Source organism: Trachurus japonicus, chromosome 2 (assembly GCF_045865225.1).
Source record: "Trachurus japonicus isolate A0001 chromosome 2, Traja_1.0".
Taxonomy (NCBI): Eukaryota; Metazoa; Chordata; class Actinopteri; order Carangiformes; family Carangidae; genus Trachurus; species Trachurus japonicus.
In genome coordinates this window covers 11,902,899-11,918,557 of record NC_140908.1, presented here as the reverse complement: position 1 = coordinate 11,918,557, position 15,659 = coordinate 11,902,899, and the positions used below count along the sequence as shown (strand labels likewise).

At 39.2% G+C, this 15,659-nt stretch overlaps 1 protein-coding gene across 6 annotated transcripts in view; it reads left to right on the top strand.

The window, feature by feature from the left end:
- Positions 1 to 13,676, top strand: part of dock9b (dedicator of cytokinesis 9b) — a 72,080-nt gene extending 58,404 nt beyond the window's left edge. For 4 of the 6 annotated variants that reach the window (XM_085801307.1, XM_085801322.1, XM_085801298.1 and 1 more), the window contains exons 43-52: positions 57 to 114; positions 2,315 to 2,421; positions 3,211 to 3,333; positions 4,709 to 4,822; positions 6,218 to 6,364; positions 8,068 to 8,278; positions 9,439 to 9,629; positions 10,187 to 10,287; positions 11,000 to 11,138; positions 12,810 to 13,676. In XM_085801307.1, the coding sequence (XP_085657433.1) occupies positions 57 to 114; positions 2,315 to 2,421; positions 3,211 to 3,333; positions 4,709 to 4,822; positions 6,218 to 6,364; positions 8,068 to 8,278; positions 9,439 to 9,629; positions 10,187 to 10,287; positions 11,000 to 11,138; positions 12,810 to 12,917 (1,299 nt within the window). In that variant the 3' untranslated portion in view covers positions 12,918 to 13,676. The remainder of the gene's footprint in view (positions 1 to 56; positions 115 to 2,314; positions 2,422 to 3,210; positions 3,334 to 4,708; positions 4,823 to 6,217; positions 6,365 to 8,067; positions 8,279 to 9,438; positions 9,630 to 10,186; positions 10,288 to 10,999; positions 11,139 to 12,809) is intronic. The other 2 variants (XM_085801330.1, XM_085801338.1) reach the window with 1 other exon arrangement.
- The last annotated feature ends 1,983 nt before the right edge of the window (positions 13,677 to 15,659 follow it).

The following is a 15,659-nucleotide window of genomic DNA, read 5'->3' as shown; positions in this document are numbered from 1 at the left end:
ACAGTTAGATCAGTTTTAGATCATCTTATGTGCTAACCCGTGTGCTTCTCCTGCAGGCCGCCATGTGTTACGTGCACGTTGCTGCTCTGGTGGCCGAGTACCTGTGGAGAAAAGGTGAGCGGAGGATGGAGGAGTCAAAGTCAAAGTCAAATTTCTCTCGGACAGAGAGCAGTGCTGCTACACAACAAGACAAAAACGGTACAAAAGAAGAGCTGCAGGAAAATACTAAAAACATACGATAAAAATCATTAAAGTGCAATATGCCTCAGAGAGTAGTGGCTAGATGTATGGACACACAAACATTCATACACATCATCACACAAGCTCCTCATTCATAAATTTAATGGACAGAGCGATGAAGGAGTTTTTGAGGCGGTTGTGCCTGCACAGGGGGACTCGGTATCTTTTACCTGAATTTAAGAGCACATATTCAGTAGGGGTGTCACGATTCTCCAAATCCTCGATTCGATTTGATTTTCGATTTTAGGGTCACGATTCAATTCGATTCTCGATTTTTTTTCTTTTTCTTACAGCACAGATGCCTATGCTATTTTCAGACTAGTCTAGTCTACGTTCATTGGTTTTATTCATCAAATTTTGTACAGTAAATCTTATTTCAAAAGATGGGATACATATAAGTGATGCAATTTCCATAATGTATCACATTAGGCACTAATGGTCACATTTAAATAATTTATTTACAATTTAAAGGTAACATGCCCCAAAAAATCATGATCCAGGGGCCAAAATTGCCCCCAAGGTTTTGAAACAAATATATTTATATCTGTACATTATCATAATTTTATTTTCATGAATTTACCGTCGTGTCTCATTATTCTCCTGATGTCGGCTTAATGTAATCGTCGATCCTCTCTTTGACTTCGATGCTCGAGATCGTGACGTAATTTCGATCGATTCCGATAAAAAATCGAAATCGTGACACCCCTAATATTCAGGGAGAAGTGCGTGCATAGGATCTGCTAGAATAGAGTTTGCCAACCTAATGGTGGCCTGTTCAAACAGATCTTGAGGTGTGCGTGGGACAGGGGAACCCAAGATTTTGCTAGCCTAGTCTTGACCAGATTAAGTATTTGAGAGTGCGCTCCTCTTGGCAGTAAATCATCACTGACCTTTTGAACTCCAGCTCCATTTTTTTTACGAGCTTGCTTTACACACGCCATATAATGAGTCAGTGGTGAGAATTACCACAGTAGAAAGAAGCTTATCCTGGAATGACTGTTTAATACTGTTTAATAAATCTAATGTTCTGAAGAAGGTTTATGGGATGTGTTAAGAATGCTCTTATCAAAGCTAAGTATGCTAATTCACCCTCTTGTTTTATTGGAACCAGTAAATCAATATACTTTAAATGAGTAGCAATAGGGTGATTAGCTTGAGTAATGATTGATGAGCAGGCGACTACTTCTTAGTTCATTATTTTTTCACGTTCAACCCACACTCCCTTTCATCTGCCACCTGAGCGCCCGTCCAAGGTTCATCTGTTCGTTCCTGTGTTAGAAACAGCTCCAACGCTGCATTCTCTAGATAAGCTCCTATCACACTGGTTCCTGTGTTCACACTCCGGAGGGGATCTGTTGTGTAAGGCTTTTATTCTGAAAGTCAACAGTACTATGCCTACTTATAAAATACATAATATACAATACATTACAATACAATATATTACAGTGCATACAATAAAATACATACATAAAATTTACTTTCAGGGGCAAAATGCCTCCATTTAGGGGCAACAATAATAATGTTAATCATAATAAGCAGTGTGTTTTATCTCTGTACAGTTGTTAACACAGGCTTAAGCATAATTTCATTCAGTGTCAGTCGGAGATTTTCAAAATAAGGTTACCCTGTAATATGCGTAACAGAATCACTGTTGAATACAGAGGCCTACTAGTGCAAAAAAAAAAAAAGATAAATAAAATAAAAGTTAATTAAGTTTCTTGTCATGAAATGTGATAAAATTCAGTTAAAAGCAATTTTTTTTCTCATCATTAAGAACTTTACCATCATAGTGGCACCTCTAGGCTCCCATACCCTGTTACAGTAAATTGTTTTTATTTTGTTTATAAAAATTGAAAATAGATTTTATATTGACATCAGATTTGAATTTGCTTTTAATGTTGACTTGTTGCAATGTAGTGTTGTTGTCTACTACTAGAACTAAATCATGCTATACTAATAATGCTAAATCATGCTAATCTGTATCAACAAAATGCAACAATCAAATATCAGAAAAAATATGAAATCTTTTTATTGACAGATAACTGTGTCTCTCTGCTTGTATTGTCTATGTCAGGTATGTTCAGACAGGGATGCTCCGCTTTCCGCGTCATCACCCCCAACATCGACGAGGAGGCGGCCATGATGGAGGACGTGGGGATGCAGGACGTTCACTTCAACGAGGTCAGACCTTCTGTTTGAATCTCCTCTTGATGCCGTATATATGCCGTACGCTCTCCTGTATCTGCCCTGTGTGTGTTGACCGAGCGTTTAGGATGTTTTTTTAAGTTCTTCCCCCGGCATCACGTGTCTCATAATGACAGTCTTATCTCTGTGCAGGGTATCAATTGCTCTGAGCACCAAATGAAAACACTGTAGACTTTGCCTCAGGGCTTGGTACAGTACATGTGTTGTTTCACTGAGCTGGCAGAAGAGAAATTCGACAAGGATTCAGGGTCAAACGCTCCGTGATGTGTTCAAATGTCTTGACTAAGAAGGGGCCTGAGACCAGGTCCAGGTCCAGGTCCAGGTCCATGTCCAGGTCCAGGTCTTCTCATTAACTGAAATCCCAGTGAAATTGAAAGTGACGGGCGAGAGAGAGGACGTCTGAGCTTTTTTACGAGTCGGTCAACAGAACCGTCGGAAATTGAAAGTGCTTTTAAAACCGTCCATCTGCTCTGAGCAGCGCTTCTCTTTACGAGATGGACATACGAGTGTCATCCGCCAATAAACATAAAGGACATAATAATGCGTCCATTTCCTCCCACGTCTGCTGTCTCTGCAGGGACACCGTGCTCAGCTTTAGCTCCGTCTGACCCACCAGGACAAATAAGAACGAGCAGAAAGGTCCCTCTTTGCAACAAATTAAATATTACGAGCCGCAAAGAGGAGGGGGAGGAGGAGGAGGAGGAGGGGAAAGTTACTTCCAAGTGTTTGACATTCATTTATTTATGTGTGGCTGTGTTTGTTCAGGAGGTGCTGATGGAGCTGCTGGAGGAGTGTGCTGACGGCCTGTGGAAGGCGGAGCGCTACGAGCTCATCGCTGACGTCTACAGGCTCATCATCCCCATCTACGAGCAGCGCAGAGACTTCGAGGTAACCTGCACCTCCACCAGCTGCCCTGTTCAAACTGGAAGTCATTGTGATTGGTTTAAAGGGATTTAGTTCAACATTTTGGCTAATTCTCCTATTGCCATAATCCCTATAGTCACAGCAGTAGGTTCATTCCCTTTAATTATTGGTGCATGTTGTTTTGAGATCAGCGGGGCAGAGACAATGGAGGTGAATGGTACAGGTCCGCTGTCCCTCATCAAACTCATTAAATACACAATCCAACAACTCCAAAACGCTCTGGTGGACAAGTTGTGACCTGCACGTTCACCACGCTATGAAATAATCATGTAACGTTACGAGACAGAGTTGTTTTCGAGGCAAATGCAGCCGGAACTACATTCCAGACACGGCTGCTGGGCGGAGTGATTTCAAAAGTGCACGTAGTTCCGAGTATTTGCTTCATGTTACATAATTATACATGATTATTTCATAGCGTGGTGAATGTGCAGGTCACAACTTGTCCACCAGAGCGTTTTGGAGTTGTTGGATTGTGTATTTAATGAGTTTGATGAGGGACAGGAGACCTGTACCATTCACCTCCATTGTGTTCACTGAGCAGCTCACGTCTCTGCCCCGCTGATCTCAAAACAACATGCACCGATAATTAAAGCAGAAGTAAGTGATATATTTGTGTTAATATAAGTCTTAAATAGTTATATCTTCCGACAGCAATCACTTACATAGAGTGTTTGGACTGAAACACGGGTCTGTCAGTCACTCTGCTCTGCTCTGAGCCGAAGAGAAAACATTTATCGTATCCTACAGTTTTTATCCAATGAGGAGAGAGAACGGCATGCAGGGCTGTGTGTGCAGCCAAGGAACGCCGTGAATGTGGTGACGTAGGGACGAGGACTGTTATGGTGCGTTCAAGGAAACTCGTATTTTTCCGACCGTGAAGTCGTACCAGTTCGATCTGGTACGAGTTCACCGGTCAGAAGTTACGAGTGGCCGTTATAGTGACTTTCACCGGTAAAACAGGTCGGAAAAACACGAGTGGGTTGCCTGAAACGCTACAAAGTCGTAAGTTGTGACTTGAAGCTGTAATTTACGATTTCAAAAGCCTGCCTGGAACGCAGCATTAGCGAAAACGACCGGACCACTTACTTCTGCTTTAAAGGTAATGAACCTAATGCTAAAATGTTGAACTATCCTTTTAAAGTGACACTGCAAAATTTACAAGAAGAAATAAAACCATTTCCATCTAAAACTGTGAGCTTTAATGTATAAGGCCTTAAATAGCAACATGTTTGCATCAGTGCATTCTTATCGTCTGGTACAGAGGTGGAGCCCTGCCGCCAGAATTTGTGCCGAGTCAATGTTCGTCGTGAACAAATCGCTGACATTTTGTCTTGAACAGAAACTCACACACCTGTACGACACCCTCCACCGCGCCTACACCAAAGTGATGGAGGTGATGCACACGGGCAAGAGGCTGCTGGGAACTTTCTTCAGAGTGGCCTTCTTCGGACAGGTGAGGACACAGAGACACAGGTCTAATACTGTATGTAACGTTAACACACATGTTTTGGCTAAAGTCATCATCATCATCATCATTATCATCATCATCATCATTCTTAAGGCTTTTCATAAAATGTCAGTTCTTACCTTTAGAGCCTTTAATTCCTTTGCACGTCCGAAATTGTCATGTTTATACACTGACTCCAAAACCTTTGTCCGTCATTTAAGTTTTCGGAACAGGTTCGATTTTCTGTGTTTTTCGCATCTGTAAAAACCTTTAGGGAGATGTGTGTGTGTGTGTGTGTGTGTGTGTGTGTGTGTGTGTGTGTGTGTGTGTGTCCAAGACATACCTCCAGCCTCTGTTCAGGAGCATGGAAATTGGTCGTCTTCTTTTTAATGTGTGGCTCCACTAGAGATAATAATCAATAATCTATTATTTTATATTTATTTTCTTGTTTTTGTTTTTTAACTTAAGCTTGCTGCTCTACATGCTGCTTTTAATTGCCCCTTGGGGATAAATAAAGTTTTTGATTGATTGATTGATTGATTACTAATCTATCAAACTGGACCACTGACATCCTGAAATAAACTAGGGAAGTGATCATAGTAACTCTGCAGCTCATTTCCAAGCAGGTGGTAAGGTGTCTGTACGTAACTATCTCTATGTTTCTATGTCTTTATTATTTTATATGAAAGTTGCCTTGTTAATAAACTTAACTTACTTACTAATTAATACAAACTCTTCATTAATTCATGCATGTGTGTACATGTGAGCCTGCTCCCACTAAAACTCTCATTTTAACAAACATGTCTCTTTTTTTTTTCCTCCTCGCCCTCCAAGGCTGCGGTAAGTGGTGCTGTGTGTGTGTGTGTGTGTGTGTGTGTGTGTGTGTGAGTCAGCCTGGTGTGTTTTCCACGTCCTTGTATTGTAACTGTTTATTTTGTGTGTGTGTGTGTGTGTAGCTAGTATCATAATGTCGCCGTAGATCGCTTCGATTTTCAGTCGTCATTTTCTACAGATTGGTAGCAAAACAAAGCAACAGTCTGATGAGACGTAGCACCTTGACACTATGTGTGGACCTACATATGAAAACCTCCACATGAACCTTTACCCTGGTCACTTATTTACCTCTGGACCCCTCCTCACTTCCAACTCAGTGATTATCCTGACCTGTTTCCACCCACACACCCGTCTGTGTACTTTTCCACACATATGTAGTCATCATATCATCCTATACAGACTGTGGAGAAATGATATTTGCATGTTTGACGTACAGTAACGATGCATTTTTACACATTTGCATGCTACTAGAAGTTTTCTCACCCTGACACAACCTTATCTTTATTCTCATGCTGTGGTTGATGTGAACTCTGTAACAGTCAGGTCTTCCTCTCCTCTCCTCTGCAGGGCTTCTTTGAGGATGAGGATGGAAAGGAGTACATCTACAAGGAGCCCAAGTTCACCCCTCTGTCGGAGATTTCCCAGCGGCTGCTGAAGCTGTACTCGGACAAGTTTGGTCAGGAGAACGTCAAGATCATCCAGGACTCTGGCAAGGTGGGGCCACGCCTCAGTGTGTGTTTGTATCCCAGAGTTATGTAATGTAAGGGCCTGATGAGAACATGTTACAGTAGGTCTGTAGTGCAGAGGTCAGGGACGGATCTCAGTCTCAGCTCCAACAGCTCACACATCACAATAAGATAAACACATTATGCACTCATTCCTGAAAACAACCTTCACCCTATTCTATTCTATTTGCTTCTACTCTTTTTAATTCAGTTCTATCTGTTCTATTCTATTCTATTCAATTATATTATGTTCTGTTCATTCTATTCTATTAAAATTTATTATATCGTGTTCTATTCTACTGTATTTAATTCTATTATGTTCTTTTCTATTTAACTCTATTAAATCCTATTCTATTCAATTCAATTATGTTCCATTCAATTCTATTCTATTTTGTTCTATTCCATTCAATTCTGTTAAATTCTGTCCTATTCAATTCTAGTCTATTCCACGTATTTTATTTAAAGGTCCAGTGTGCAAAATGAGGGGAACAGTGACATCTAGCATTCTGATTTTATTATTTATCTATTAGATAATTCTATTGTTTATTTATGAACGTGAAACTCTTGAAACATGCTCTCTGGTCGGCTGGATTTTCGCAAGATATATTCATTGGTAGTATATTCAGATTTTGCCAATAAACCTTGACAAATATTACACACTGGTCCTTTAATTATAGGCCTCGTGCCTACGACCGAATCACACCCGTGCTGATATACAGTACAACAGCACTCCCTCTCGTTTGATATTGCTTAATTATGCTTTTCAATTCAATTCTGTTTTATTATATTCTATTCAATTCAATTATATTCTGTTCTGTTTAATTCTATTCTATTTAATTCGATACTATTCCATTCAATTGTATTCTAGTCAATTCAATTCTGTTCTATTCTAAATCAATTCTATTCTACTATGTTCATTCTATTTAATTGTATTCTAATCTATAGACCAGAGCGGCTTTTTTATGCAAATGAGAATGACTGAGGCATTCTGGGTAATTTAGGGGCAGCGCCCGGCATCCCTCCATTGAAAAGTTCAGCCTAACTGGCTTGACAAACTAACTAACAAAAAGTTGGCTATTAACAGGCTATTTACAGACAACACTTAGCCAAAACCTCCCCGGTGATTCCACCAAATACGTGTAGATGTCTGGGTCAGACATTTCTGGTCACTTTGTGGGGTCATTGATCATTGTGGGAGGCTAAAGGAGCATACTGGTAGATTAATTAATTGTAATTTTTCAAGATAGCGTGAACGGTGGGTTTCAAAGAGGGTGTCAAAATAATTATGAGACATAGTGCTACAAAAGAAACAAAAAATTAAACATTCAAATTGATTGTTAGTTAGTCTACGCTCCATCAAAACACAAAAAGCAACTGAGTGCAATTTAAAAATGCCGGGCGCTGCCCCTAAATTACCCAGGATGCATTCTCATTTGCATAAAAAAGCCGCTCTGGTCTATTACGTTTAATTCTATTCTATTCTGTTGTATTCTGTTAAGTTCTATTCATATTGCCAGCAGTATACACAGCTGTACATAATATACAGCTGGTTGTTGATATGGTGGATTAGCTAAATGGAAATATGGTAAACAAACAGCCAGTCTTTATGCTAAGCTAACAGCTAACAGCTACACACTGTAGCTCTGTCAGTGATGTGAGACTGACACTCTGGACAAAACATTTCTGTCTCAGGTGAACCCAAAGGACCTGGACTCCAAGTACGCCTACATCCAGGTGACCCACGTCACCCCGTACCTGGACGACAAGGAGCTGGAGGACAGGAAGACGGACTTCGAGAAGAGCCACAACATCCGGCGCTTCGTGTTCGAGACGCCGTTCACCGTGTCGGGCAAGAAGCAGGGCGGAGTGGAGGAGCAGTGTAAACGACGCACCGTCCTCACCAGTAGGTCCTAAAAAAAACAAAAACATCCTGCTGGTTGCCTGGAACATGAATCAGCAGTTAAACGTTATGACCAAGGTCCAGGCCTCGTCGTGTTAACAATCCTGCTGACTGATTGTGACTTGGCCTCAGTGCAGCAGAGCTTTTAACGTAAACATGAACACATAACAACTAGGGCTGGGCCAAAAAATTAACGATTTTTATATTAATCGCGATTTTTTTCTGGTGATTTTTAAAAATTATTATTTTTTTTTTTTTTTTGGGACGACCAATCTTTATTGTACGATCATGTATTCTGTGCCATTACACTCGACAAAGTCAAACCGGCCTGTTGTGTTCGTTTGTTCAAGGATATCGACTATGTGAACAAACGAACACAACAGACAAACTGATGTGATTATTGTGTGTATTGTTTTTTGTAAATATGACTTATGATGTATTGTCAAGTGTTTGGTTCAACCTGCTCTTGTTCAAGGAAAGAAAATCACAATAATTGAAATATAAAATCGCAATACTTGGTAAAATCGAATCACAATACTTGTTTAATCAGAATCGCAATTTAAATCGAATCGGGACCCAAAAATCGTTAGAGAATCGAATCGGCGCAAAAGCATATCGGCCCAGCCCTAATAACACAGGGTATCCGCGGGGTCTTGAAAAGTATTAAAAGGTGATAAATCAATTTTGGGAAAATTAAGACCCTTAAAAAGTATTAAAAAGTCTTTTCACGACTTTATAAAGTCTTAAATTGTGGAGGTATTTTTTCTGAATTAGCTGTCCAAGAGTTTGAGTCCTAAAAAACATTGTAAAAGTGTGTGAATTTATTCATTTTATTAAAAAACAAAGATGAACCGGTACATAAAAAAGAAAAGAAGATTGTTGTTTTTGTTTTTTGAGAGTGGAGCAATGTTTTGTTTTGTTTTGTTTTTTGATAAACTTTGTCTTTGATTTATTATCCCAGCCTATTTTGAATTCTGTTGTATCATAGTGGTCTTCTATAGTCTTTATCACAAATTAAAACTGTTCAGTTAAAAGTGGCGGTGAGGTATTGAAAAATATTGAGAAGATCTTGAAAAACTCTTAAAAAGGTATTAAAATTAACTTCAAGATTCCTGTATATACCCTGTAACAACACACTGTGTCTCCGCTCTGTTTCCGTGCAGCCACCCACTGTTTCCCGTACGTGAAGAAGCGCATCGCGGTGATGTACCAGCACCAGACGGACCTGAGCCCCATCGAGGTGGCCATCGACGAGATGAGCGCCAAGGTGGCCGAGCTGCGCCTGCTGTGCTCGGCCGCCGAGGTGGACATGATCCGGCTGCAGCTCAAACTGCAGGGCAGCATCAGCGTTCAGGTACACAACAAACACAACAAACACACAAATAAACTAACAAACAAGGCCAGAAAAGGGGCGTGGCTACTCTGTGGCTGTCTTTGCCCGGGTCTGACTTCCACACTGCAAAAACTCAAAATCTTTCCAAGAATTTTTGTCCTTTTTCTTGCTAAAATGTCTCATTTCTAGTCAAAACTAGTCTCTTTCCACTTAAAATAAGACTCATCACCTAAAAATTCACTTGTTTTTAGATCATTTTCACTTGTTTCAAACAAATTTTCATTTGAAATAAGTAGAAAAATCTGCCAGTGAAAGCAAGTTTTTGTGCTTGTAAAAAGGAAGAAAAACTTGCTCCACTATCAGATTTTTCTACTTGTGAAAATATGATTGACAAAAGTAAAAAGTGTCTAAAAACAAGCTACTTTTTATGTGATGTTTCTTATTTTAAGTATAATGAGATTTGTTTTGACTAGAAATGACATTTTTGACTAGAAATAAGACAAATTCTTGGTAAGATATTTGAGTTTTTGCAGTGCAGTTAATCCAGATGTGGCATGTCTACCTCCACTGTTTTCCAGGTAAATGCCGGTCCTCTTGCCTACGCCAGAGCCTTCCTGGACGACAGCAGTGCCAAGAAGTATCCCGACAACAAGGTCAAACAGCTCAAAGAGGTTTTCAGGTACTGACTCATGTCAATTATGGACAATGTAGCCTGTGTTCTGCCTTTGGTAAGAAGAAATCAACCCTGGACACAACTAATGATTAACAACAAGAACTGACAAAATCGTGAGCAACTAGATATGGAAACATAAAATTTAAAAAAAGCTTTTATATAGCTTACTGAAACATTCACAACATTACTGTTTCTGTCCTTGTCTTTCCATGTTTCTGTCCTTATCTACAGTTTATGTCCTGTTATTGTTGTTAATGACGGGAACACACTGATTTACACAGCTTTTATAGTTATGGCTGTGTGTTATTGTTCAATTTAGTTCAGTTCAGTTCAGTTCAGTTTACTGTATTTCATGTCCCCAGAGGGCAATTTGGGTTGCAGCTCATAGAATCACATAAAGGTAAAAACATACAACACAGAAACATATAGTGACATAGAGACGCATCATTATAAATAACAATATAAATAGAATATGCACTAATTGTGATCATATAAGAGATAAAAAATAGGAAATACCATTAAAACACTATTGTTCATTGAATGTTCAGTTAAGTTTTTACTGCACAACATTTTCTGACCTTTTTGAATCTCATGCATGACAAACCAACCAAAACTAAAACTACTACTGAAACTAATAAACTAAAACTGAATAAAACTGAAAGAATCTTAAATCCTTCAACTTGAGTTGCATTAATACTGTGTCTGTGTCTCTCTGTAGGCAGTTTGTGGACGCCTGTGGTCAGGCGCTGGGGGTGAACGAGCGACTAATCAAAGAGGACCAGCAGGAGTACCATGATGAGATGAAGGCCAACTACAGAGACCTGACCAGGGAGCTGTCCAACATCATGCACGAACAGGTGGGAACTCCAGGAGGTCCAGGGATTTATGAAACGTTCTCAGGTCCCAATTCTGCCGCAGCGACAAGTTTCCAAACAGATCATATATACAGTATATAAAATAGGAAAAGAAATCGTATAATGTACTTTGTACTCTGTGACATGTTGTCTGGTTTTAGGGGCAAATGTTGCACATGCTCAATCCTCATTGTTTCCAGTTGTGTAACTTCATGTTGAATGTGTTTGTCATCTAACCTTCAAAAAGCTGTTCACTGCTGCGATCCACTAACCACATCTCTTATCTCCTGCTCTCTCTGTGCTGGCCCGAGCAGATCGGATGGTAACGCTGCTTTACTTATCTTATCTATGTCATGTTATGTCATGTTGATGTTATGTTATGTTATGTTATGTTATGTTATGTGTTGTTATGTGTTGTTATGTGTTGTTTTGTTATGCTTGACTTATTTAACTTATCTTATCTTAACTTAACTTAACCTAACTTAGCTTATTTTAGCTTATCTTAGCAGACTTAAAGGGACAACGAGGAGTTTTGGAAAAGCGAAGCGTTTTCACACTACATTTATGAGTGTTTAATTAATAACGAATTAATTCTTCGACCAGAGCAAGACAGACTCATGTTTTCATTCATCAATAATTAAAGTCAGAGGTTCAAAGAGGTTCAGTTACCGTCGTAGTCCCGACCATAAACGGCAATACGGCGGCATTATTCTCATGAGCGCCCGCGAAACCGAAAGTAAGGAAACGCTGGTCGGCTCGCCCAGCATTTCCACCATTAATTAAAATAACAAAATAACGATAGAGACAAAACGATATATTTATCGAAAATGGAGCCATTAACAAGTGTGGGTAGTGTAGATTCATCCACATTAACGTGAGACTTTTTTATAACCAAATAGAAACTCCTCGTTGTCCCTTTAACTTAACTTTGCTTAGCTTAACTTAGCTTAACTTAACTTATCTTATTTTATCTTATCTTAGCTGACTTAACTTAACTTTGCTTACCTTAGCCTAACTTAATTTAACTTAACTTTGCTCAGCTTAGCTTCACTTCACGACGCTATGAAATAATGATGTATAATTATGTAACATTATATAATATGCATTTGCATAGTTCCCCTTTAAAGGTGTACAGAAATGGCCGTTTGTCCTGTTTGTCGCGCCGAGTTGTCACGAGCTGCAACACGAGTTTACCCGAGTAAGGAAAACGAATTTGATTGGTCGTTATCGAGCGGGCGGGATATTCAAAGTTTGGGGCGAGCCCGAGCTCCGTGTGTGTGTGTGTGTCTCAGACGTTTGAATGACGGATTATGGATCGAATATCAGTGGCTGATGAATCGTGTACAGGCTGACGTATAATCCATGCGCCTGCATTATCCAATGCGAGAAAAAAAATACACACTTTCATCCCGGATTTACTCAAAAATAGAATTTTGCACAAAGTTTGGCCTACATCGTGAGTTATTACATTAATTTTATGATCCAGAGTGGGCTCAAATTCAATTTTCTTTTCTGTACACCTTTAACTTTACTCTACAACATAGAACAAAATGACCCTTCCTCTTATTAATTTGCCTACAGTATATAATCCCTACCATGCACATGTATTCATTCATTCTTCCCAGGATACTGTAGCCACCCGTGCTAACCTTCCTAGCTGACCGTGTGTTTCAGATAAACCCGGTGGAGGACGGTTCGAGGAGCGCCCTGTCTGACTCCATGGGCATCTTCAACGCCATCAGCGGCACCCCGGCCGGTGCCAACCCCCACGGCTCGCTCTGATCAACCATCCTCCACGTGAGTCTCACTACAAGAGGAACCATTTAGGACTCTCTCTGCTCTCCTGTCGTTCCTCCGCCGTAGAACATGTGGCGTTCGCTCTCTGGCATCGGTTGGCCCGTTGTTCTTGTTTCCTATGGAGACTGTGGAGCCAGGTTTAAGCCATTTGATCCTATGTAAAGCCTGACAACATGGTGTTATCTTCAGTGTTGTGATGGATGTCTTAGGGATGTTGAACACAGGTCGAAACAAACATTTACATTGGACCTGATGTATTTTTAACTGTAGCGCTCCATCTTGTTTGTAAGAGGATGTTTTTATTCCAGATAAACGCCGCTGCTGTAACGACTGATGCACAGTATTTTTACATTTCTTTTTTTTCTTCTCCACTTCTCCGTCGGCCTTGTTACAGCAGATGCATTTATCTGTGCAGAGTTTATCTTTTTCTCTCACCGGGGACGTTTGAAAGAATTAGTTGCTCTATTTTTTAGGCCAATAGACGTGTGTCAGAACTGTCTAAAGCCAAGTCAACCACAATGTTTTCACCTATTTTCTGTAAAGAGAATTTTAAAAAAGAGAAAAAAAAAAGAAAGCGTGTGCAATATTTTCTATCGTTACCAAGGCTACCTACTGCACAGAAACCACTCTTGCCAAAGACATTAGAAAGACGATTGTGCAATGCAAGATGAGGGTGTGACCATTTGTATTCTCCCCCTTTGTTTCTTTGTCTGTCATGTAGATGCCTTTTATTATCTGTGAGATCGAATAAAAAAAACAAAAAACACATTTTTACTTAATGAACTGCTCATGTAAATATGTTTAAGACCTATAAATAAATAAAATCTGTAATAAACCTCCGTCCATGCTTTGATTTGATATGTTCAGCGGTAAGCTTTACTTCCATTCAAGGAAGAGAACACACCTTGAGCATATTGCAATATCATATCAGTTTACAGTTACTGAGAAAGTCATTTCCTAAAACTCATCTCTTTATCTGATCAAGTGATAATTTACAGGCAACTCCAAACTGTTTCTGAAAGGTTTTAAAGTTTAGTTTAACCTTCCTCTTGTTATCTTTCTGCTACCATCTCTTGTGTTAGGGTCGGTTTTGACCCAATCAGCTGTAAAACAAACTAAAAACAATTATTTATCATCCCATCTGTTTCTCATCTCTTGGTTTTATTTTGTTTAAATAGCCTAAAAAGCCTCGGTACTTTTATGCATTAAAAACACAAGAGGAAGGTTAACAAACTTTAAAACCTTCTTCTAAAAAATGATTCAAATTCAGGCACGTTCACATCAGGGATGAACGGGTTCAACTTTGGTGGTATCAGGTCAAAGATCAAGGTCACAAAATAAGCGTTTTGGTGTAAACTTTCTTGAAATTTAGAGGAACGATTTCCCGATTACATAGATTTTTATTGGTCATAAGTCCAAGGTTATGGTTGCATTAATTTATATATTTGGAAAATTATGATTTTCTAATCTACATTTATCAACTTTTATGACATTTTGCCCCACTTTTACAGCAATTTCCAGTGTAAATTAAATATTTTAACATATTCATTACAATATTATATTGATATATTACAAAGGATGTGATCTGCTGTTGTCGTTCTGCTCTGGTAAGTATGAGGAGGAATATTTAAAAATAACTAACATCTAACATGAATCTTAATGAGTTGTGATGACTAACCTGCTGTGTGTATCTCTGATCACTGTGTGTCTGTGTGCGTGTGTGTGTGTGTGTGTGACTGTGCGTGTGTGTGGTGATGAGTGTTGGTCAGTGTCACAGTGAATGGAGCTCCCAGTGAGCTGCGGAGCAGGAGAGACATCGGGATGCTGACTCCAGTGAAACCCCCTCACTGTGCCCGCTGTCATGTAAAGGATCAGCTAATCCCACCTCATATTACACACACACACACACACACACACACACACACACACACACACACACACACACACACATGTTGTTGTGTTGCTGTCAGGTTGCTGTACACACACTGCAAACTGTGTCAGTGTTTCAGAGAGCTGGGACCTGAACATCATGCATCTGCTGTGAGTTCTGCACTCGTATGTGTTTTTATGTGGCAAAATATGGAATAATGATAATAATTAATGATTGTTGTGTTGATATGTTTAGAAGATTCACATCCATATATTTTTATATCATATAATATATATCGTATATGTTACATTTAATAAGATTATGACATTTATAATGTAAAATATTCATCTATAACATAACAAATAACGTTTGCAAATGCTTCCTATGATATGATTTATTGTTAGACATTAAGATATACAATGATATACCAATATAAGTATATACAATATATACATACAACATAAATACATTACATTAATACTTATGTAAGCAAAAATGCATGGTCTGGACATTTATATCAGTACCTTAAATTTAAATTGTTCCCATTTTCAGTAGGTTTCATATATTTATTATATATTTGCAAACCTTTTCGCTTCACATGTACATATATTTTGAATGTTGTGATTTCAGCCTCTGAACAGACATAACATTACATTAATGACAGGCTGCTTCTGTCTGTTTGTGTTTATGAAAGAGGAACCAAAGGTCCCACATGTGTTTTTTTGAGGCCAGAACTAATCAGTCAGCTCAAACCACCTTCATCACATGTTTCTAATGAGGAAACAAAAAGAAAAACACTGTGACTGTTGTCACGTTTAAACGGCTGACCAGACCAGTGCTCTTTTTTATCTGCACGG